This window comes from Halichondria panicea, chromosome 11, assembly GCF_963675165.1.
Source record: "Halichondria panicea chromosome 11, odHalPani1.1, whole genome shotgun sequence".
Taxonomy (NCBI): Eukaryota; Metazoa; Porifera; class Demospongiae; order Suberitida; family Halichondriidae; genus Halichondria; species Halichondria panicea.
In genome coordinates, this window is record NC_087387.1 from 2,778,044 (window position 1) to 2,802,698 (window position 24,655).

At 40.8% G+C, this 24,655-nt stretch overlaps 6 protein-coding genes across 6 annotated transcripts in view; 4 read left to right on the forward strand and 2 right to left on the reverse strand.

Annotated features, from left to right (window-relative positions):
* LOC135344561 (DNA polymerase epsilon catalytic subunit A-like) overlaps positions 1–24,655 on the reverse strand; it is a 77,195-nt gene that overhangs the window by 28,903 nt on the left and 23,637 nt on the right. The window contains exons 22-28 of the mRNA XM_064541786.1: positions 23,798–24,000; positions 7,954–8,160; positions 7,538–7,773; positions 6,955–7,093; positions 5,873–5,982; positions 5,379–5,589; positions 5,066–5,200 (exon numbers count right to left, since the gene is read on the reverse strand). Of these exons, the coding sequence (XP_064397856.1) occupies positions 5,066–5,200; positions 5,379–5,589; positions 5,873–5,982; positions 6,955–7,093; positions 7,538–7,773; positions 7,954–8,160; positions 23,798–24,000 (1,241 nt within the window). The remainder of the gene's footprint in view (positions 1–5,065; positions 5,201–5,378; positions 5,590–5,872; positions 5,983–6,954; positions 7,094–7,537; positions 7,774–7,953; positions 8,161–23,797; positions 24,001–24,655) is intronic.
* The window catches only part of LOC135344601 (neurotrypsin-like), a 51,711-nt gene that overhangs the window by 19,186 nt on the left and 7,870 nt on the right, over positions 1–24,655 (forward strand). The gene's annotated exons all lie outside the window — the stretch shown is intronic.
* Positions 133–1,953, forward strand: LOC135344593 (E3 ubiquitin-protein ligase TRIM56-like). Its single transcript, XM_064541826.1, has one exon. It carries the CDS (start codon positions 188–190, stop codon positions 1,853–1,855), a length of 1,668 nt encoding a protein of 555 aa, XP_064397896.1. The 5' UTR covers positions 133–187; the 3' UTR covers positions 1,856–1,953.
* Positions 2,147–4,085, forward strand: LOC135344596 (E3 ubiquitin-protein ligase TRIM45-like). The gene has a single exon (XM_064541828.1). The coding sequence runs from the start codon at positions 2,149–2,151 to the stop codon at positions 3,775–3,777; it is 1,629 nt and encodes a 542-aa protein (XP_064397898.1). The 5' UTR covers positions 2,147–2,148; the 3' UTR covers positions 3,778–4,085.
* Positions 9,569–11,867, reverse strand: LOC135344599 (E3 ubiquitin-protein ligase TRIM71-like). The gene has a single exon (XM_064541834.1). The coding sequence runs from the start codon at positions 11,247–11,249 to the stop codon at positions 9,753–9,755; it is 1,497 nt and encodes a 498-aa protein (XP_064397904.1). The 5' UTR covers positions 11,250–11,867; the 3' UTR covers positions 9,569–9,752.
* Positions 17,233–23,266, forward strand: LOC135344607 (ornithine decarboxylase 1-like). Its single transcript, XM_064541852.1, has 8 exons — positions 17,233–17,443; positions 18,870–19,043; positions 19,364–19,536; positions 19,616–19,747; positions 21,822–22,060; positions 22,255–22,412; positions 22,608–22,819; positions 23,062–23,266. Exons 1-8 carry the CDS (start codon positions 17,297–17,299, stop codon positions 23,093–23,095), a joined length of 1,269 nt encoding a protein of 422 aa, XP_064397922.1. The 5' UTR covers positions 17,233–17,296; the 3' UTR covers positions 23,096–23,266.

The window sequence follows — 24,655 nt, forward strand, 5'->3', positions numbered from 1 at the left end:
CCTAGCTGTGTCAGTACGTACTATAGCTGGTCTTCATTACTCAAGTTGACAACTTGCATGGGTGATGAGCATCACGTGCATTCAACATCACTAATAAATGTTTACATAATCGTGTACTTTGCGCAGTTGATGTATGTTTAGGTGTAGTGGGTGTGTTTAGGCTTCATTTGTTTAGGCAAAGAAAGTAATGGCAAGCAAAGCAACTGTTAACAGTGAGGTGACTGATACTACCTGTCACATCTGTTTGGAGCAGTACAAGCACCCAAAGTTGCTGCCCTGTGGACACTCTTTCTGTCTCCAATGTCTGGTCAAGATTGATGAAGCCAACACAAAGCCTAGAGCTTTATTTAGGCAAACTGTCATCTGCTGTCCAGAATGCCGAACTAATCACAATATTTCGAATGGCCCCTCGTCTTTGCTAACTGACTACACCATGTTGTGGGAGCTACAGACATTGGCCTGGCGTGCTGGGTTGGATAAGAGGCGCTCTGTTTGTGGGGGGTGCCCCGATGGTCGTGGTTGCAGCTGTTTCTGTGTTGACTGCGATGATTTCCTGTGCTCATTCTGTGTACAAGCTCACAAACGAATGAAGACTTTAGCCAAACACAAATTGATTGATGTCAAAGACCTGGCTACTGTCAAACCAACGCCGGAGCCTACAATGTGTGCATCTCACCTGTCCCTACCGGTCAGCATGTATTGCTCGACTTGTAGTCTGCTCATCTGCACTGACTGTATTGCTCGTCCAATGGGGGGAACTAGTGCGGTGTTTGATAGCCCTCACTCCACGCACACACTCCACACCCTCACTGCTGACACACTCAAATCCTTCGAACACAAGCTGGATGACCTTATCCAAGATACTGACAAAGCTGTATCTCAAAGAGCTCAGAGGATCGATGAAATCAACAACGCTCAAGAAACGATGAAAGAGACCCCGGTCAAATTGAAAAAAGCTATCGATGAAATGGCAGATAAGTGCTTGTTAGCTGTAGAGCAGCTGAGGGCCAATGCACATGCACAAGTCGACCAAAAACTGGCAACCAGCTTGGAGAAAAGTAATGAACAAAAACAGATGATTACTGGTCAACTAAATATGCTCAAGTCTTGTATACGGTTTGTACAGAAAACGCTTTCATGTCGCGAACCTGCTGCCAGAACAGCAATGGTTGCTAAGGCCGCTAGTGTGTTGACAGGGGTTACATTGGCCCCTACTGAAGTATCAGCAATCGTACCGCTTGTTATGGCTGTGAACGATATCGGATATATATTCCAGTTTAAAACACTGGTTTCAGAATTCAACTCATCCAAAATAAAGGTGACGGGCTGGACTCACTCTGACTCTATTCTCAGAAATCAGATGGTAATACAAGTAACTATTCCAGCGGTGCCTCCTCCAAAGCTAGAGTTCAGAGTGGAGTACAGTAGCCTTCGTCGAGAGCTTCCATTAAAGGTCAAGGCAGTGGACAGCAAAACTTGGAGGTTAGAGTTCACTCCGTGCTACATTGGACACCATTATTTGAAGGTGAAGCTGTTTGATCAATGGTTGTGTATTCCAACGTCATCACAGTACACGTTTGAAGATTTTGAAGATTCTGGTGATCCGATTAATATTAAAGGCATGTTGAAAAAGGGTGACATTGTACGACCTCTAAAAGAGGATAGCATTGGTGATCGCAAAGTTGGAAGAATTGATGAACTAGCTATTCGTACCAGTAACTCAAGGAGCACTGAGTATTACACGATGGATATTATGTGGAATTATGATACAAACAATTCAGTTCAAGAAAAAAACCACACGTTTTCTTATTTAGTAGGTAGTAGCGGCTTTCCTTTTGAACTTGTCTTTAGCTGAACACATTTTAGCTGAAGCTGAACACATTACAAAATAATTTTGTTGGGTAATTAACATATTGTGCAACTGAACATATAAAGTACATCTCATTGTTGTGTGTCAATTAGCATTTATACCATTCATGGATTGTTTCCTTAAGTGGTTTCATAGTTATTGTATGCTGTACATATAAAGTACATCTCATCGGTGTGTGTCCATTAGCATTTATACAATTAATGGATTGTTTCCTTAAGTGGTTTCATAGTTATTGTATGCTGTATTTGGAATGTGTGTACGTGTGTGTGTCATGTGATATGTTGTTGTACAAGAGAAGAATGAGTGATTTAGAGTGTCAGTATTGCTCCACTCAGTACAGGAACCCAAAGCTTCTCTCCTGTGGACATACCTACTGCTCAAAATGCATTGAACATTTGGTAGTTACCAATGAAGTCACCACAGAGGCCCTCTATGAGACGTTGGGTTCAGAGGTCACCCTAAAGTGTCCTCAGTGTGCGTGTGAGTGTAGCAAGTGTCTGGTTACTACTGACTACACAACATTGGCAGCCATAGAAGAGCACACATGGAGATTGTGTATGGCGCACAAGAGTGCCTCGTGTGGTGTGTGTGAGGGTGTGGGACAAGTGGAGACCTTCTGTAGTACGTGTGAGTCGTTCCTATGCTCCCTATGCACAGCAGCTCATAAACGAATGAGCACTTTTACCCAACATGACCTTTCTCTCCCTGACCTATCAACTCTGACCTTTAACCCCAAGCCGAGGGCAGTATTTTGTCAGAATCATTCGAGCGTGGCTGTGAACATGTTTTGCCTGACTTGCGAGGAGCTTATCTGTAACGAGTGTATGTGTACCCCTCTACAAGGACCTGTACAGACATCACATGGGAGTCATGAGGTACACCCAATCACAGACAAATCACTCAAACTATTCACGGACAAGATTCAACATCTCGTTACACGCGCTAAGAAACTGCAGGAGAGTTTAGATCAAGATATGTGTGTGCTTAAGTCCCAAGAGGAGAGGGTCAAAGTTCACCCTGAGAAGTTGAAGAAAGCAGTGAATGAAACGGTTGATTCGTGGATTGCAGCGATTGACAAAACGCGTCAAGAAGCACTAAATGAAATAGATGAGGACTATAGGACCACCCTGGGTCAGTGCCATGACCAGAGCCTACTGATAGCTGACAGAATGAAGAGCTTAGAGTCGGGATTAAGGTTTACAAGCAAAGCTATGGAGTGTGAGGGGAAGAGTACCAAGTATTCAATGTTGGCTCAAGCACAAAGATTGTTAGCCTCTCCAGTCAAGTATCCTCGTTCTGTTGACACACCCACTTCCTGTTCCTTCTACCAGGTCAAGACGCCCAGACGAGAGTCGACATGTCTGAGCTTGTTAGTGAGCAGAGAGCAGGCTATGAATATCAATAGAATCCACTGTGTTGAGCTTGGGAAGAGAAGCAGTTTGGAGGTCAGCTTCAAGTACAAGCCATCTGAGCCACCTTTGTTTCGATTGACGTACATTGGGAGAACTAAACGTTTCATGTCACTGTCTAGTTGTGTTCGTAAAGACTCTAATGTGTGGGAGGTGGTGTTTACTCCAGGCTGTATAGGTCGCTATCAACTGGAGGCACAAGTGTTTGGCAAGTGGATATCCTCACAGCCGTTCAGTACCTCCCCTCTCTCCCAACTAGCTGCGGGGGATTGTGTTAGAGTTAGTCCCGACGCTTCCGCTGACCTGCTGCTCTGTAAGCCTGTAGAGTGTGAGACTGGCAGGATAAAGACAGTACAGTACAGCAGCAGTGGCTCAGGACGTACTATCAACTACTGCTTTGAGATATCGTGGGGAACTATTGAAACTATTGATAGGCACTTTAAATTCTCTCATCTTAGGAACTCTTACAATCCCTTTCCTTTAGAACTTGCTTTGTAAAGTGTTTCCGTGTGTGTGTGTGCTTTGAGATATCGTGGGGAACTATTGAAACTATTGACAGGCACTTTAAATTCTCTCATCTTAGGAACTCTTACAATCGTGTTTTCGTGTGTGTGTGTGTGTGTACTTTGTATGTTTTTGTTGTGTGAAGCCTTCTACAAATGATGCATGTGTGGGCGGTACATTGTGTACATAGAGCAATGAAACAATACTAAGTGTTCAATATGTCCCTTGGAAAGGGTCCTGCACTAATCATTCTACAGACTCAGGGTGACATACAGAATTTTGAAGCAAAGGGGGGAAATAAAGGCATGCTTTGAAGAGTCACCAGAAAATGTTGCTAAAAAAAAGGTTAACTGTGTTAGTATGTAACATCGCCAGCTATGGACACCCAGTAACAAATTTTGGATAATTACATGTAGGTGGTCTTATAGGCAAATTCTGGTTGGTTTTGAGGTTGCACAATACTCAGTCATACAACTGCAATTTTAGGGGAAGGGAATTTGAGCCAGAGGGGGATATCCCTCCTTCCCCCCCCCCCCCCCCCGAATGACACCTGCTACTGCATGCATAGTGTTCAATGCAGTGTCCCTTGGAGAAGGTTCTATCCAATAATAGATAGATACTGTTTTGGAGGTGTCTATGGGATTTAGAAGCCCAAAGGCACTGATTTAGTTTCCCGAGCGTAGCGAGGGTACTAAAGTGGCCAAGGCCTTCTAATACACATGGACACCTTTTGCGCATGCGCATCCGCAAACCTTGCCCATTTAGAAGCCCAAAGGCACTGATTTAGTATCCCGAGCGTAGCGAGGGTACTAAAGTGGCCAAGGCCTTCTAAATCACATGGACACCTTTTGCGCATGCGCATCCGCAAACCTTGCCCTTGAGGCTTGACTGCAATACAATTACTCAATTACTTGACAACAAGATACTAGTATATTGTAGGTATACTATGGGACCTGCTATGAGACACTTTTCCCATGTAGATCTTATCAACTAGTTCTATGTTTTCTGCACAAGCAGATTAGTAACATTGCTTAGCACTTAGCCGATGGACAGCCAATCACAGCAGTTGGGACACACCGTACCCCTACGGATGATATGCTTTGCTACGATTATAACCTATACTGGGTAAATGGATTTTTGTCACATGTAAATGTATCCTAATGTGTGGATCCTTTTCCCTCTTTCTAAGTTTGCAAGCGTTACCCGACATAAACTGCCAGAAAAACAAATCCTACACTTCTCCTACTTAGTCACGTCTAGTGTCTATACTTGCCCCGCCCACCTGTGGGAAGTCTTTGAGGCTGGTGATGGCTGCAGTAAGGTGACTGCTCTTGAGAGGGGACTGGATGAACACGACAGTGGGTCCTTTCTTAGCGTCCTTGTACTCCAACAGCAGAGTGTGTAGGTTACGATACACCTGCACAACAAACAGGTGACAGCAATCAAAATGTACAGTAGAAGCATGCACAAAACTACAAGATCCAATCTCGGTAAGTAATAGGTAATAGGTAAAGATCACTAGATCTAGAGAGTAATTAATGTAGATTTTGACGTAATGCAGAAACATATTATGTGATCATTACCGACCGACTCACCCTCCTTGCTTCAGTGTCCACCCTCACGTCAAAGCTGAACTCCTCGTCGGGTACTGGGTAATCCTCCTGGAAACTTGTTTGCCGGTGGGTGCGCAGCTGTTGGTAGAGGTTGGTCATGTTGGGCATCTGATTGGTACGCACACGATCAATGACAAACAAGTGGGCCTTCTTGGTTGCCATGACGAATAAACCCAACATGGATCTGTGGTCACTATGGAGATCAAACGTAGTGGGCGTGATAGTATTTTTCAAACGTAGACATTTTTATGAGATTGACAATATCTCAGCAACCACATACAAATTTAGATGTTTGTGCTTTGTTGATTTGTGGGCAGACAAGTATTAATTTTATTGAGCTGAGCCACTGAATATATGTAGCAAAATAATGTGGGAAACTGCTGCCTATATATTTTATTGCGGCTTGCTCCAAGTTAAACAAAACCGACTGACTGCGTATTAAACTAAAAGTAGAAGTGTGTGCAGCATCAACTGACCATGTGCTGTGGTAGAGATAGATTTGCTTGAAAGAGCTGGTGTTCTCCAAGTAAGAACACTCTGCCACTGTCTTGAAGTCCAGCTTGTCCAGTTCAAAAGAGTTCATCTCCTAGATAGTCATGCAGCGTGTTTGAATTGTGAATTGTGTTTGAATTGTGACAGACAGACATACATATAGTATGTGAATTGTTTTTGAATTGTGACAGACATACATGTAGTATGACTCAATCAGCAGTTAGATAGCCCTACATGTAAACCTTAGATTTGCTAACTGAGCTGATTTTAGTATATGTACACATTACACACCGTATAAATCTGTCTACGGCTTGAAGATTATATGCATTGCAAGTGGCTGTGGATAAATGATCACAACACCCACAGGGTTTCATCTAGTGGGGGGGAGGGGGGGGGGGGGCTGGGGTGAACCTTCCCCCCCAAAATGCTCATCTTCCCCTCCAAAATTGTGGTCATCATCAGATGTGGAATATGTAACTGTGATGCACTAGCACGTAATAGGGGGTGTGGTCAACAAATGTGGGAGTGGCCAAACATTTTGCGGTGTGCGTAAACCTTCCCCCCCTAGATAAAACCCTGACCCACCAAAGACCTACTGCACATACTCTAAAGTACACCCTATAAGTTAGAGAGATGTATGTAGCCACAAGGCTTCACAGTACATGCGGATGCACTAGGGTTTCCATCCACAGTATCAAAACATTGGCCAGGCAGCAATCACCACAGTTGGCATGGAAACTCATACTGTGTAACTCGACCTTCTTAGACTTAATTTGTCTTTGCTTTATAGTATAGTAAACGAACTATTGGAGTGCTGTGTATACTAGTAATAATACATCAACTGTGCCAGTACATCAATAGGTACATGTAAGTACAGGTATAGCTAGCCTTTGATCCCTACAAAACAGAGTACATAATGCTCCCAACATGTTCAAGACAGTCATCAACAATGGCACTACTCCTCTTCCAATAAACTTTTATACGTAGAAGATGTCAGAAAACCACACAATAGCTGTGCAAAACTATACACCGTACTTCACACATATTTACTAACAAACTCACTTACCCCAGTGATGACCTGTCTGGCGTACTTCCTGTTGAGACTAGCCACACAACCGAGAGTGACAATGGCCCTGAACTCGAGTGGCACCTGCGCCTCGTACACACCTTCAATGTCTGGGGCTGACAGCTGAGTGGCCAACTCTCTGGGGGGGGGGGGGGGGGGGGGGGAGTGTGTCAATGCATGTACTTTATTAGACATACCATGACGTTATACAAGTAACTAAGTGCCAATTAAAATTACGTTTCTTGAAAAATGTTCTGGGGATATGATCATTCGGCTTAAACGAACTATAAAATTTTAAGTATCTCCAAAACCAAGATTTCTTATTCACTGGACATAGAGATTTAAAGACTTCAAGTTACCAAAACCATAAATACCGTGCATGAGTAGGTATGTATGTCATATTGTAACACTCTTACCCATTCAAATACCCACTTGTCTACACACCACACAATTAATATGCCTACCACTCAACACATTCACTCCACCTACCCACCCCCACACACACTCTTACACTGTAATCACCACCCACCCCCACACTTACACTGTACTTATCCACCCCCACACACACTGACACTGTACTCACCCGGCATGCTCATAGAAGATCTCCTCTGATACACAATACTCATTCAAGTTGAGGACAGGGGATGAGCGTGGGAGATGCTTAGAGACACGCCTCCAAGCTGTGCCTTCACCTTGAAGCTGATTGGTCGATCGACAATTGACGTAGAACACACGAGGAATGGTGAGCTTCAAGTGGTGAAGGTCTCTTCCCACCATAGTCCAGAGGTAGTACTGTCCAGGGGTATTCGTCTCACACACCTAAGGAATAGATTCCAACATTTTGCCAGGAGATTCATCACGGAAGTAACCTCAAAAACAATTATAGATTGTGCACCTCCACTAGGATTTATTTCACAAATGGTTGTACGAACGTGTACAGAGGAAGGTCTAACTTAGTGTGGTCTTAACACTTAACATTACAAGTCAAAGGAAAATCACCTGAATGATTTGCCAAGGGAGGTCAACAAGAGCTCTGTTCTGTTGCCGTAGAAACCCAGTGAGACCACCAGTCCGTCTAGGTGTCGTGTGATCAAAACTGTCTCCGTAGTAGTCATCACGATTGGCCGCTGACTTTCGTTCACGTTTTCTCATCAATTGCAACCTCCACTTCTCTTTATGATACTTGAGCCATGAATAGAATTCTTCCTGTGAAAGCAATTAAAATGTAATTATACTATCGCTTTAACAACATACACCTCATACAATTTGTATCTCGCCTGAGGACATGATTAACCTATTTAGAGGCCATATGGCGTATGGCTACTGTCAATTGAGCAATAATTTGTAAAAAAAGTTGAGCGCTTACAGTGCCTTTAGTCTATAGAGTAAATAAACGCAATTTGGTACGTGTTAGTACATAAATGTAAATATTTTGAGATTGGAATATTTCTAAGAAAATATGATGATACCATTGTGTTGGTGAACAAATTATCTAAAACATATCCAAAAATATTTCCATGGCAACCAAAGGTGGTGGGTATGTGGTGGTTTATAAAACACCAACATTTTTCTATAGTGGACAATCGCTTAGCGATGGAAAAGACCAATTGTTTTCGGCTAAGGTATGGAACTTTGGCACAACATTCCTGAATAGTTTAGCTAACATATGCATGGTTACGTATAGCTTACATAAGTACACGTACTGATTAATACTCAATTATGGGATATTTTAGGTGCCTTTTCGCTTAGCGATGGAACTCAAGCAAATTTGTCGGCTAAGGTCTAATTGTTTTTGCACATTAATTGTTAATAAATTTTCTATCTTTTGATACAAAAAAGTTGTCCAGAAATACTTTAGTTCCGGAGATATTTTATGTTACACATATATTTTACGATCACCCCCATTTTTACCTAAAATGATTTCCCACTACAACAACTTTTGGGGATTTTCAAATAAGGTTGTAGCTTATTTATTCACCTACACAATGGTATCAGCACAATTTCTTAGAAATGTTCCAATCTTGAGATACATTTAAGTACAACTACTCACTCTGTGGTTAAATTTACTCTCAAAGCTGAAGGCACTGTATATAGTTATTATATGAAGCGATCTACTTGTGGAACCGCATCTATTGCTTTACCTTCTATCTATCCAATTATAAGCGTCAACTGGAATTACAGTTCTTTGTTTTATTTGTGCGCCGCTAATTCTAACCGAAGCGAGGCCCTAATCAGGTTCAATCGAGATTTTGGCGGTGGACGACAACAACGGACACATACATTCTAGTGTCTCTGGTTGCTGTAAACTGTAGCTAGGATAGTTACTGTTCTCTGTAAGTTTCCGTATATCTCTCCAGGCACGCACATTTCCTCCGTAAAACATTATGACGCGTGTCCAACCTCCTGTGGGGGTTCATGATCTCTACTGACGATCATTGCCTCTTAACCTCTACTAACACCGCGGCTAACATAATAGGAAATAATGGAAAAGGTCTATACAACAAGCTGTTGAAGAGTTTTGCTATTGTATATACAGGTTGCAAAAGTTTAAAGCAATGTTAGTTTATATAAGTGGTCGGGTCACTGTCTCGTAGCATTCTTTGTAGTGAGCATCTTATGTTTTTAATGATCATATTATTACTCTCAATGAATTGAAAATAGATGATAGTACAAGATAACTAGATTTTCTACTGCACACGCACCAAAATGAGCACTGCTATGATAGAGCAAACTGTTTTTCAATCCAATAGTCTAAATTTAATAATGTACAGAAACGTACAGGAAAATTAAACTAAATTCTAAAAGACAACAACAGATTCTTTACTGCACACATACACAAAGCCATCACTGTCCACAGCTACTCCAAAAGGAGAAGTGATATGACCATTACCAAATGATGTGACAAACTGACCATCTTTAGTGAACACTGACACATGCTTGTTACTATATTCAGCAACATAAACAAAACCATTGACACACACACCGTGAGGGTAAAACACATCTCCTTGTCCACTCCCTTTCATATCAATCGAGCGAATAAATCGACCATCCATAGTGAGCACTTGAACACGGTGATTGATATAGTCAGAGACATACACCATTTGTTCATAGTCCACTACTGCAACATCCTGTGGTTTGCTAAAATATCCATTACCAGTTCCGTATGAACCAATCTGCTTGACTAGCTCCAGCTCTGTCGTCAACACTTGGACTCTGTGATTGTACTCATCGCACACAAACACTTGATTATCAGCGACTGCTATCCCTCGAGGGTAGCTGAGTTCCTTTGGACCACTTCCTCCCGTCCCAAACTTCTTCAGCAGATCTCCTTTTTTGTTGAACTTGTACACACAGTGTTTGTCGCTGTCACAGACATAGATGTTGTCCTCCTTGTCTACTGTCACACCAGAGATATTACTAAACCCTTGCTTGGATTTGCTGATGCTTCGAATTTGTTTTCCTTTCTTGTCCAACACCAAAATATCATCTTTATAGTCAGTTACAATCATTTCTTCTGATGAGTTGAACACCATATACCGAGAGTCTTTGATTCCTCTTATCACCCTCACTGGTTTGTCCAGCTTGGTAGGGGGTATTTTAACGAACACAGAGAAGGGGCTTCCTGGGATGGGCTGGTCGTTCACTGAGATCAGGAGGTGGTGTCGACCACGTACCCTAGGGGTGTACTCAACACTGTACACTCCACCCCTCACAGGCACTGCTTGCAACTGCTGAGATGATTCCTCAACTAGCGATTTTAGAGCCACTTGTATTGTATAATGCTTTAATTGTGTATTACATTCCACAAGAATCGAAAATTTGTTAGGTGTATTAATTTCAGCAGTTCTAACTCCATCTCCTTCCACAGTACACTTCGTTGGATCCACTTTACCATCATACACAATAACATTGTTCTCACACAACTTCTTGAGATCCTCACAAACAAACAAATCAACTCCAAAATTATCTTTCTCCATGAGATCAGGATTGGCTGCTTCCCTCCCTCGCTTTACCACTTCGGTATCGATTCGACTCACCACCTGCTCTTGCATCGTAATCAGTTCTTCATCACTTGCATTAAAGCCAATCAAACTCTTAGCAGTACCCAGGGACAGGTCCAGACCCTTCTCTTGAACCACCAGCTTTTCCATTTTTGAATTAGCCAAAGCAGAATAGTTTCGTAAAACACGGATTTTGCATTGATCTAGTATATCGTGTAGCTCCAGGAATTTGGCACTCACTTGTCTCTCCGTCAGTTCTTTCTGGGCCTGGATTTTCTGTTTAATTCCGTTCATTTGACTCACAGCGGTGCTCAGATCAGGTAGTAGGTTTTTGAGTGGAAAGAGGTGCTCTGTCAGCTTTTTGCGAGTTGCGGGGATGGCTTTCTTTGCAAATTAGTAATTGTGTCCAGCGTGTTCAATAACGATACAGTCCAGACAGATGAGCTTGTTGCAATCAAAGCAGAAAATGTTTTTGTTCCTCGTGATCTTCACGTTTTGGTGGCGGCGGGCTTTTGAATGTTAGTTCTTTCACTCCGCTCTGTTTGAGCTCGTACAGAGTAGAGATGTCTTGCTCGAAATCAGTAACAACTGGATCAGATCCTTCAGCCTTTGCTATAAATTTGTAGTATAGCTATAAATAGAGCTCTGCAGCTAAAAGTCTATTTAAGTTGAGTTGGGAAGTGATGTGGTAAATTGTGGCTTCAAATATACTTTATGTGGTTGGAGCTTATATCACCTCTAAAACGTATACAGAAGCCCTTTTAACAATCAGTGGTATATGAAATTTTGAGATTGAGTAAACTTGTGACAACAATCAGTGGTATATGAAATTTTGAGATTGAGTAAACTTGTGACAACGTTAATAATCACGACAACATTATGTGGGCCAACTCAACTGGAGCCCACAAATAGGAGGTTCTTCCTAACTATCCTTTATGGGCTCCCTGAATAGACTAAAGCCTTACGTTTTGTAATTTCTAGTAAACAGCATTTCCTTATAATTATGGAAGTCACTATAAAGGCCTTTCCGCATTCAATGTGCATCCGCTTAAACCAGCTTGAATGCAGATTGAATGCAGATTGAGTCTGGCTTGCAAACCGTAGCGCTGTTACGCTGTATTGTGTATAACACGTGTAGGGATTCAACCACTTAGTTCACAACTTCGCACTCTCCATGTATAAATTTTCCACGGAAATTATGCTAACTTTTAGCTGGTTGGAGCTTATATCACCTCTAAAACGTATACAGAAGCCCTTTTTCAATCAGTGGTATATGTATTAGTTATTGCCCAGCCAGAGTGCAACATGCCATATATTGCACTGGAGAAATATAATGCCCGAGGGCATATGTCATCCAGTGCAATATATGGCATGTTGCACGAGGGCGCCTGCAATAACTAACTTGTTGCCCAATGACGTTAAACTCGTCTGACTGGTCATATAAATCGTAATAAAAGACATGTGTTTTGAAGGAATTTAGTGTATTCATTAGTTTTGCTGAATTTCATAGTAAATTTTTTAGGTTTTCTTCCCACTAGTAGTTGTAAAGGTAGTAGCCTATAAAACGGACCAACTGAGTATTGGGTGTGATGGTGGGGCATAAGTCCCAAATTGATATCTCTTAAAGAAATCTACTGCATATAATGCAGTGCAATATGCCATATACTGAGCACTGGATTGCTTTGATCTGCCCACTCACTGGGCAACAAGAAATTTTGAGATTGAGTTAACTTGTGACAACGTTAATAATTACAACAACATTATGTGGGCCAACTCAACTGGAGCCCACAAATAGGAGGTTCTTCCTAACTATCCTTTATGGGCTCCCTGAATAGACTAAAGCCTTACATTTTGTAATTTCTAGTAAACAGCATTTCCTTATAATTATGGAAAGCCACTATAAAGGCCTTTCCGCATTCAATGCGCATCCGCTTAAACCAGCTTGAATGCAGATTGAATGCAAATTGAGTCTGGCTTGCAAACCGTAGCGCTGTTACGCTGTATTGTGTATAACACGTGTAGGGATTCAACCACTTAGTTCACAACTTCGCACTCTCCATATATAATTATGGCAATGCGGTCATAGCCACTTACAAAATGTGATCCCCGTAGTTAGACGCTCCTTCTCTTATTTATGGGCCAGTAGACAACGAAGGTAGCTGCATAACCTGGCCTTGTGTATAACGCCCATTACACACAATACATATCTGAAACACTCAGGGCTATCAAAAAGGACGGTGCCAGACTCGACATCGCAGCAAATGGCATTTGGGGAGGGCGATTCGAAAGAGCGTACTTCAATGCAAATACAATGTATATTGTATACAAGAAATTTGGCGAGAGCATAACTCCAATCCGTTACAATCTCGTGAACAGTTCAGCTATTGTTGATACGCTATATTAATTAGAATCACAATTAACATTAAAATTGTCACCACTCCAACAAAGAACTTAGTTTCCCGTCCTGAATTCTCATGACGAGGCTGAGCCTATTATCCATTACTGTACTCTACCGAGATTACGCCCACCCCCACTTTTGAGTAAAAGTTCCTGCATAGGCTAATTTACTTCAGAATACGCCCACCAGGAATTGATGCATTTGTCAGTGCAGTGAGCAGTTGTCAAGAAAAGGTTTAGCAGTTTCTTGAGTATTACTAAGCTGGTTAGCTCTGAATATAGCAATATTTGCAAGTATAGACGACAAGGACAATCTTCTCTGAATCTCTGTTGAAGACTCTGACTGTAACAACCTTCTGATGACTTGTATACTTTTCTTTATACTTATAGCTACTTTACCCATGGATGCATTACCAACCATATTGATGTATATTCATTGTATTTCAAGGGCTGGCAGGTCTCATACAGACGCAGACAGAAAAGACTTTAATGAGTTGGCAAACACCTAGGTGCGAGACAAAAGTGCCGTTTTCGAAATTAAGCCCATCCCATGCACATATAGCATATAGCATGCTACAACATGCAAGGGTGGACGTAATCTCGGTAGAATACGGTACCATACATGCATGCATGCTATATAATTATTCCATTGAAAATGTACCAAAAACTACGTCATATTAATCAACAAAAAGGTCAACTGAAGTGCTAACCCTCGGCTGTTGACATAATAATAAAAATCTATAGGTGTATAGCAACCAAAAGATACAACAATAAAATAATGTTGGCTAAGCAGCAAGTAACAAGAGCTATAATTCTAGCTTTCTACTTTAGTCACCCTGTTCCATTGTTCCTGGTAAGGGATCACTTCAGCTGTAAATACGTACCTCGAATAAAGGCCAGATGTATAGCTAGCTAGCAATGCAGCCAACGTGTAAGCTCAACCTTCTTAGCTTTTATTCGACATCAAAATAACTTGTTGTGTGAAGGCTATCCATGCTGTAAACGCAGAGCTTGTATATAATGTTACGTTATTAATAAATGATGTTGTACATGTACATAATCTTACGTTATTATTGTTGACAATGAATTCCACATAGTCATTATAGTAGAGGAGCTTAATGGAAACAGAAGAGCCTACCGTATAGCGGGTATAAACGTTCACGGAATGACTGTTAGAAAGGTTTTCGCGGAATAGCAGCCTTTCTACAGCATGCATGCATGCGATATTAAATGGGTGGGTATAAATGTTCGCGGTGCATGCTTAATTAGCGAAAACTACGAACATTTATTGAAATATTGAAATATGCATGCTATACGGTATCTGATGGGTTGATGAATGATGTTCAAGGATAGAAATAGATCTTCAAGGATAGAAAGCAACTGCATGCATGTTATTGTAGATCTACAATGTAGAAGTTTACATTTCCTGTCAATAACAAAAGGGGGGATTCAGAGAAATGTTGTGTATGTACATGGTAGCATTGTAGTGTTTGGTGGCTTACTAGAAAAAGAGTGAAAAGAAGAAGAGAGATTGTATTCTGTCCCAGAATCTCACACAGGGATTGAATGCGCATGCACAGAAAAAAGGGGTGTATCCGCCGCAATAGGTTAAAGTTTGCAATGGCTGCATGCTGCAACTCTGGCAGTTAGTACAGTTTTGCAACTCTTTTTTTACTCTTGTAGCTAACAAAAAGCTAGCGCTTTAAGTCCAACAATAACTCATAAGTTGAATAGAAACTTTCAGCCGTCACTGTAAGTAAATGAGCCATAACTCGAGAAAGAAGCTTTAGTTTGCAAATCCACAAATTAAAATCCAAGAGAACGTGGCTAGAAGCCTACAGAAGCTGTTAGTTTTCGTCGCAATGCAACCGTTGAGCAGTTACAGCTAGCTGGAACACACACACACACACACACACACACACACACACACACACACACACACACACACACACACACACACACACACACACACACACACACACACACACACACACACACACACACACACACACACACACACACACACACACACACACACACACACACACACACACACACACACACACACACACACACACACACACACACACACACACACACACACACACACACACACACACACACACACACACACACACACACACACACACACACACACACACACACACACACACACACACACACACACACACACACACACACACACACACACACGGTCAGCTTTACCATATCCCTCGTGCGGTTACGCCTTGAGGCATAATAAAGAAGCAACAAACTACAATTCTACTTTTAGTAGAGACCGGTAAAGGATCACTACAGCTGCAAATAATTATGTAGATCTACCTCGAATAAAGGTCGCGTGTAGAGCTAAGCCAATTGAATGCTGTGAACGCAAGTGCTATGGCATCCAGATAAGACAAACCAACAAACAAACCAAACGACTAATATTACCCGAGCCGCCCACGAGCGCCTAGGGTAATAAAGGAGGTTAACGTTTCATATCTTTCAGGAGGTATAGACTATATAGTTCAGCTGAATGCTGTCAGCTTTTCTCTTTTGCTTTCTCATAGCTTTTGTGTGCCTAGCAGATACTTCTTAGTCCAGTATAAGGCTACAAAATATTTGTAGTACAACCTCAGAGAAGTTCTAGGGTTGTTAGACAGTGACTTGTTGAGTCATCAGAAGACAGTGACTGCAATGATGGCAAGGAAACTATCCTTCAGAAATCCAGCTTGAAAACAAAGAGACTGAAGATCCAGAAGAAGAAGCACTTGAGATGAACCATGTTCCTAGACCTGGGAAGTAGCTAGAGTAACATTTATAGCCCTGATAGCTGCAGTATACATTTGATTAGGATAGCTAGTTAAATAGAGAAGTGGACATCATGAGCCACCATTAATTCTGTATTTAAGACTGCCCGGGATGAAAAGCATCTTCAGATAGGACCTCACAGACAAGTTTCTGCAGATCCTGATTGAGTCATGTCACCACAGTTATACAATCACTCTGTAACCTTTATACAATGTTGTTTGTGTACATGATGTACACGATTGTGAATGTTTCGTAAGCAATCGAATATTTGTAGGGGGAGTCGGGTTGCTAACAACAACGATGATGTCCAAGGCTACCTTGCAGAACTTTAATTGTTACTAAATCTATGGTTTATGAGGTAAGATATAAACATGCAAATATTCTCTGAGTTCATTTACTAGTGCCAGCATAGATAGAGTAGAAGAGGGATTGGAAACGGAAGTGATTCACGTGATGTTTTACAATGAAGTCTACGTAGTGGCTCTGGGACCATCCGTGTATCTTCTCATAACTCCCGCAAAAGCCCGGGAAACTTATTGTGTCCAAAGTATACATCTCAGAGCTACCCCCATTACTGAATCACATGCCCCCTGATAGTAGGTATCAATTGGAAACAAAGAAAATATAATCTCGATTGTCGTGAAGTAGCTAGAGGTACACAGAGCGCTTTTTCATGCTTGTGTTCCTATAGTACCTTTGATATAGCTAAGGCTTTGTAACTAAATAGTGTCCTGTGTCCCAAATGGCCTCAAGTATTAGAGAAAGTTGATGTTTAGAGAACTGCTCGTGGACTTCTTACAGAGAGCAAAACAATTCTCATGAATTATTCATGTTTAGCCCTCGTGTTAAAAAGTAAGCCTCGATTAAAACCGCGGAGATACACGGATGGTACTTCGAGGGTACTTCCGTTTCCAATCCCTCTTCTACTCTATCTATGGTGCCAGGTAACCTTCACATGCACCATGGAATGCTCAGTAACAGGATGTCGAATTAGCATGTGCGAAATGTGCGAATAGTTACACTATATAGCTTCCCACATAGTCTGACATGGAAAAAAGAATTGCAATAATATTAATAAGGGCGGTATAGTGGACGTGACAAGGCCATTGATAAACTAGCTACAAAAAAAGAAGATGTCCACCAGTAACAACAGTGCAATCAACATCTCTCAAATTCATTTGAAAACTGTTCGAGACCAATGCATTGCAGTGGATGTTGTAAAAGATACGACATCCATTCAAGACATCGTGGAAGATAGGAAGAACATACAACTGCAAGAGGTATCAATTGTACCCAACTATATAGATGCATGAGCAAATCAACCACATAGCTATTGACGAATTTATACAGCTAGAGTAAACCATCGATTATCGAACGCATGCTATTTTCGAACGCTTTTTGAGGACAGCCGCTCAAAGCATCTAAGCTATAGTCTATACCTAGTCTCGCAAAGCCCCCAAAATAGGATATGGCTGATTTCACCGTACAAAGTTGTGTTGACCACGCCACTACATTTATGGCACTCAAAGCATAGGTTATTAACTCATGCCCGAGGGCTGTACTAGCTGTATAGCACGACGTAATAATTGACTTGCAGTTTAGAGGAGGTATACGATAATTATATATACCTCGATCACGCTAAAATTTTTTAGGCAATTGGTCACATGCAACAATGATTTTACTGTTGAACTTTACACGTGACCAAGCTTATCGAGGTACTCGTGTCGTACCTCCCCTGGCCGCAGTTATAATTGAGTTTCCGTGTTCTTTATAGTAGGTCGCATTCATACCTAATTTGATACCGCAAATAGCCACAGTAAGTTCCGAATGCATCTATGCAAGGTGATATTTGTTGGAATAATACTGTACACTTATATGACTTAATTAGAGTAGTTAGTTTCCATGGTTTTTGTTAAGAATCTTAATTCTTGGAGAGCATTGCTCTAGTTGTAACAAAAGTCCTTTGTTGTTGTTTATGAGGCCCTGCGCCCTGTTTTCTTATTAGTGCCTGTTTGTCTGTTATTAAACTGTCAGTGATCTCTCACCTGGATTTTATAGTAGCAAGATAGATAATATCAAGAGTTCATTGGCAAATCAAATTATATGTTTCACACATTCTTCGCTAACCACTGACTGCTGCACAAATAGTACATGTGTAATTTCATACTCTCTTGGATGGCTTGCGAGACTATAGGTATAGACTAGGTAAGGCTCTATTCAAGTCCGATATCATGGCCAACAAAAACTTCCATGCTATCTGAACGATTGTTGTCTTTAATCTCCAGTGTAGCCAATGACATACGACTGCAACTCTGGGGGGAAATGGAGAAAAAGGCAGTAATCATTCGGACTTTGATGGCAATACTGCACTTTTTCAAAGAGGGAGGCCACGATGTTTGCAGCCAGACCTCGAAACCTATATAGTTATAGATTACGGTCATGCATTGTAGCTAGCTGTTTATAGAGCCTTCTGTTGATACGAGAGAGAGAGAGAGTTCGAAGAATCGTGGCTATGTTTGAACTAAATCTATTCAGTGTTAGGCCTCGTCACTCTGCCGAGGACTTTTTGTTGGCCGTAAGTTCAGATTTTAGATTCAAAAATTAGAAAGAGGGGTGGTTTGCGAGACTATAATGCAGCAAGAGCAATAGTTTTACCTTTGCACTTTGGCGTTTGCACAATTTTCGTATTTTCACAAAATACCACAGGAAAATGACAGTGCATTTTTCGTCATTGACATTGGACGGCTGATCCACATGTACGACCAGTGGATGGACATGATACCGAATGTTGCTCCATTCTACGCAGTCAAGTGCAACTCAGATAAATTGCTGCTTAAAGTACTTGCAGAAATAGGGACAGGATTCGACTGTGCAAGCAAGGTGAGTGAACACAGTTCGACAATACTTACGTGCAACAACTGCAGGCATCCATACAAGTCCTGGTCACTTTAAACATGTAGTTGGATAGTCATTAATGGATTACGTTGAAGTGGATGAGTTCAAGAGCTGGTGGTTTTGAATTAAATTTGCAAGAAGTACAACCAGAAGCCCGATTGACAAGTGATCGTTGATCTTGAAATATAGAATCAAAAATCAAGTGCATTTCCTGTCAATGATATCTTTCGGGATACTTTGTGCAAATTCAATTCCACCAATTCTTGACCCTCATCCTGAATACGTTTTGAACCTCCAAAATGCAGCAAGAGATAGAGAAAGTGCTTGGTTTCGGAGTCAGTCCAGAAAGGATCATCTTTGCCAACCCGTGCAAAATGATATCACATCTCAAGTACGCTGCCAAGTGCGGAGTAAAGAAAATGACCTTTGACTGTAAAAATGAGTTGTACAAAGTACAGCAATATTTTAATGATGCAGAGTAAGCGAACCAACAGTAATAGTGAGATGCTTTGTGTATATAATTATTAAATATTTTAACGTGATTTAACACTTTCAAGGCTAATTGTGAGAATCAAGCTCGAAGCCAACGACAGCTACCAGCTCGGTTTAAAGTTTGGGTGCAGTGTTACTGAGGCTATTCAACTGCTTAAGCTGGCCAAACAACTTCAACTCAATGTCACTGGTGTGAGGTAAGCTAAATATGTAGGTTCTCTTATTATGTGTAGCTTATAATTATAAGTACAGAACTGTATAAACTTAATTCCGTTCTATTAACAAGATTAAGTCCTGAGGTTGTAGTAAGTGGTGTTAAGTATTAGTTATTGCATGAGCACAGTGCAATATGCCAGATATTGGCTCAGTAGTAAACTAGTGTTCAAGCTGGCGCTGTGCTAATGCCTCTCGCCATGTTTTTGCTTTCGCTGAAAAGTATTAGAGTGTTATATTAGTTTCTATAATGAATTTTATATTAAAGTTAGCTTATCTATATAAAGTCACTGAGAAGAAAAGACTTATTTACATGCATCTATTGTTGTATTATGTGGCTTACTAGGACCTCAAGAAAGAAGAAAATTGATTCTTCCAAGATCTGTAGTTCAGTGTATATAATATCTAAGAAGAAAAGACCTGTGTACATGCATATTGTTATCTATATTGTTATAATTATGGTAGTGTTTTGTGGCTTACCAGGCCTTCAAGACAAAGATGATTCTGCCAGGAGGATCTGGATCTGGGTCTTGGATATTATTATTTTCTCACACGTGGGGAATGAGCGCGCATGCGCATTACATACACAGGAATAATTAAAGGGTGTGTCCAAAGAGATCAATTTCACAAATGGCTACTGCTAGCTAGCTGTTTTAACAGATATTTTCTGAGTATTGTAGCTAACAAAAAGCTAGCACTTTAGTGCAAGGCTAACTCATATGTTAAATAGAAAGTTTGTGCGGACAGATGATGCTATGAAAGATTCTGAAGAGACTGCAACAGCCTTCAATGTGAGTCAAACTAGCCATAACTCGAGAAAGAAGCTTTAGTTTGCAAATCCACGAATCAAAATCCAAGAGACCGTGGCTAGAAGCCTATAGAAGCTGTTAGTTTTCGTCGCATTGCAACCGTTGAGCAGTTACAGCTGGAACAGACACACAGACACACACACACACAGTCAGCTTTACCGTATCCCTCGTGCGGCTACGCCTCGAGGCATAATTAGTGGTCGAGGGCTGTGATGTGGTGACTTGTTAGCTTTGATGTGCCTGGCTTCACTGTGCAATATGCCATATATTACAATTATTGTTGCATGTTTGAGCAAAAGATCATTGTTGCATGTTTGAGCAAATGACTTTAGTTTTTTCACATTAAGTTAACTCATTATCATTTGTCATCACTTGTCCTCTTCTAACTCACTTTCATTTTCAATAAAAAATAAATAAATAAAATAAATAAATAAAAATCACTCGTGCAATATGCCAGATATTGGCTCAGTAGTAAATTAGTGGTCGAGGGCCGCACGTGGTCATGCAATAACTAATACTTATTATAGTATTGATACATGTAGTTGCCTGTTGCTCATTGTATATACAGTGGAACGTGCATAAAACGGACACCATTGGGGAACAGCCTTTTGGCTGTTACAGAGAGGTGGTCTTGTTGATTGCCAATCACATGTATGCTCTGAGTCAATTCCTGCTGCAAATGAATCTTGGAGCTTTGCTAACTGCTTCTCTAGTCATACAATCTTTGAAAAGGCTGTAGGGACAAGCTACAGCTAGATTTTCACGCCATCTCAGCAATAATTTGTTGCTAATTCTGGGTGTGGCTGTCTGTTCTGCGAGGTTATTTTTTCATTGCTAAAGCTGATTGGGGATAGAAAGCTGCTTGTTGTACCAAGTAGAGAGGTGGCCGCTCCTGAAAGGTTGCTTTACATCGAGTCATTGTAGTTTCAATCCGGACCTGGCTGTTTTATAGAGTGCATGTGGTTGCTCTTCAGAGGTGGTCGTTAATGGAGGTTCCACTGTATCATATAGCGCGAAATTTTTGAGAGGCCTAATTTTTGCAGGTTAGCAATCCTGCACAAAAATTTAGATTTTGTGTTATAACGTGTAAAGATTAAAGATGTGGCTTCGGGTAAGCAATCAACCCACAAAATTTATTCAGCGAAATGCTTTTAGAGGCCATTCCATGAAATTTAAGTGCCTCGAAAATTTCGCGCTATACGGTACTATATATACATAGCTATAATTATAACTTATGCATGTACTATAGTTTCCACATTGGCTCCGACGTTAGTTCTGCTGTGTTCAGAGACAATATCAAGCAAAGTCTGATCGTCTTTCAGGAGGCTTCAACTATTGGATATGAGCTATCAATACTTGACATTGGAGGGGGGTTCCCAGGAAGAACTGGTTGTGAGAATGTTCTACAGCAACTATTGGATGACACAAAAGAAGAGTTGGAAAACTTTGTCTCTATTTATCCAAACACAAAAATAGTATCAGAGCCAGGTATGGTATTCCTGTACGATTGTGCTGGTTAGTATTAGGGCTGCATGTTACATTTGTCCTTGTGTACAATACTTTAATGTGTGCTGACGTTCACTGTAATTGGCCCATGCATACATTAACCTATAATTATTGTATACGGCTGCATGCTTCTTTCTTCGTGATTGAATGTATGCACATTGCATGCATGAATGCAGGTAGATACTTCGCAACTTCTACCCACACTTTGGCGTTGATGATACACTCCAAAAAGACGGAGTCAGATGAGACACAAACCATTCACATTTCAGATGGTGGATATGGTACATTTGCCATTTGTCATTACTTTGGCTGTCCACCACCAAATTGTCTTAAGGTTAGGACAAGCAAATATTTTTCCTTATTGCTGGTATGCTCTTTACCCTATTGCTTGGCTATCCATTAATCCACGAAGGTATTAAATAACGTAGCTGGCTATTATACACGTAACAGTCATGCATGTAGGGGTTCTCCAACATTCCAGTGTCAAAATTTCTATACATACAACATGCATGTGCTTGTCTGTTCACAGATTAATGACGTGACAACCAAAGAAATCCCTTCAGTCATATGGGGACCAACATTAGCACCTGATAAGGTAATCTCAACTTCCCTTCCTGAGTTAGAAGTCGGAGATTGGTTGTATTTCAAAGATATGGGAGCCTATTGTAGAGATTTTGGCAGCTACGCATTCAATGGATTCCCTAGACCAGAGTGCTACTACTACATCTCAAGTGTGTACACGTAAGTAGCATCGTACGTACTATAAATACACACAGGTAAATGACGGTGAGCCTTTTAGGATTGTTAGTGGATATATACGTAGCTACAATTATCTGATTGAGACATACATGCTTACATACACAGTCCTAACTGCATGCGACCTTCGCTATTTGACATCGAAGACAGCATAACAACGATTGCATGCGAATCATTGACCTTAGTTGAATGACAGCTACCCAATATACGTATATTACCATGCACAGAGAGAGAATGCTTAAACTGACACTGGAGAACTGATTCAACTGGCTACAGCTCACCTTTATTGTTAAGACTCTTCAACCTGCTATCTTGACATACTTATTTTATCATGTACTGAACTAAACATGAGTATACTGTATAAATTCTGTTCAAGTTTGTACAAACATTCATGACATAAAGTTGCACTTAAATTTGTACTATTGTGCGAGTTGTAGTTTATATTCCACTAATACCGCAGTCTATGCATGGAATGGCTATTATTATGCCTTGAGGTGTAGCCGCATGAGGAATACAATAGCTGTACTGCCAGAAGTAGCAGCCATTGTGAACTTTGACCTCTCTACAGATCTCCCCTTATCATTGACAAGAAAACCATCATGCATACACACTTCTGGTTTCATTAAACTCCACAACACTCCAATACTTTTCACGAATTAAGTAAAACACGCATTAAGCACTCAGGTGCTTGTGGAATTTTTCCATACGGTATAATTATATTTAATGAGCAATATACCATAATTATAGTACGGGTAATTATTTTTTAGCATTTATGAGGCAATTAAAGCGATTTTCTGATTATGCCACATAACAGCATTATTCATTAATCACATTGCATGGCAAATTGCGATCCTAGTCAAATCAATAAACTTGTTTCTGGCTACTGACCAAAAGTAGATTCTATCTACTGGGACAAAAGCCTGACAGTGCTGCATTTTTTATCTGTGTAAACCAACCCTGTACCTTTGTGGTTCCACGACTAGGGGGTGGGCCGAGTACATTTCTCCATGAGCCGCCAAGAGGCTGTGAGGGTGTAAGGGTGGTGTGCTTGGTGACGGTAGGAGTGGTGTGGGGACGCTTCTGACTTATAGCGATGTCCTCAATGTCAGGAGAGAGTCCAATGTTGTCATGGGAACGCTTGAGATTTGAAGGGGGCGGGGAATGATCTACAGAAACAAAATCGAAGTACATGCAATATATAAATCAGAATTGAATACACTATTTTCCGCAAAAATAGATAGCTCTGACCAATATCAGTATTCATGCACTCCTGTCAATACAACATGCAGTACAGAAACACAAACAATCCACTAAACGGGCCATGACACCGTAGAAACAGATTGTATAATGTTAGAACTTCATTACAACCACATTTATATACACACTGAAACTGGAACGTACTGACTTCTTGACAATTAATGAACAAGGAACAGCATGCATGTTAGCAACATGGTAAACTTGACTACATATACATAACATTAATTACAGTACTTTCACAAAGAATTCAAGTTGACACTAACCTGAACTGTAAGACATATTCCTATGCTATGCTACATGTATGCTTATGCTACAAATTTCCAGCAACACATTACACTATATACTTCGAAAACAATGGAGGAACTTCTACTTACTGAGCAGGTGACCTCCGATAAATTCGACTACATGCAGGATACTAATTGTGTTGTCCACATGTAGTTATTTAGCTATAATCAAGAGTATTATAAGAGTGTCGAACTACTGATGTAGCTCTATACAAAACTGTGTAACATGACTCGCACGTGATGAAGTATCTCCTTGTAAATACTATAACCATAATGTTTT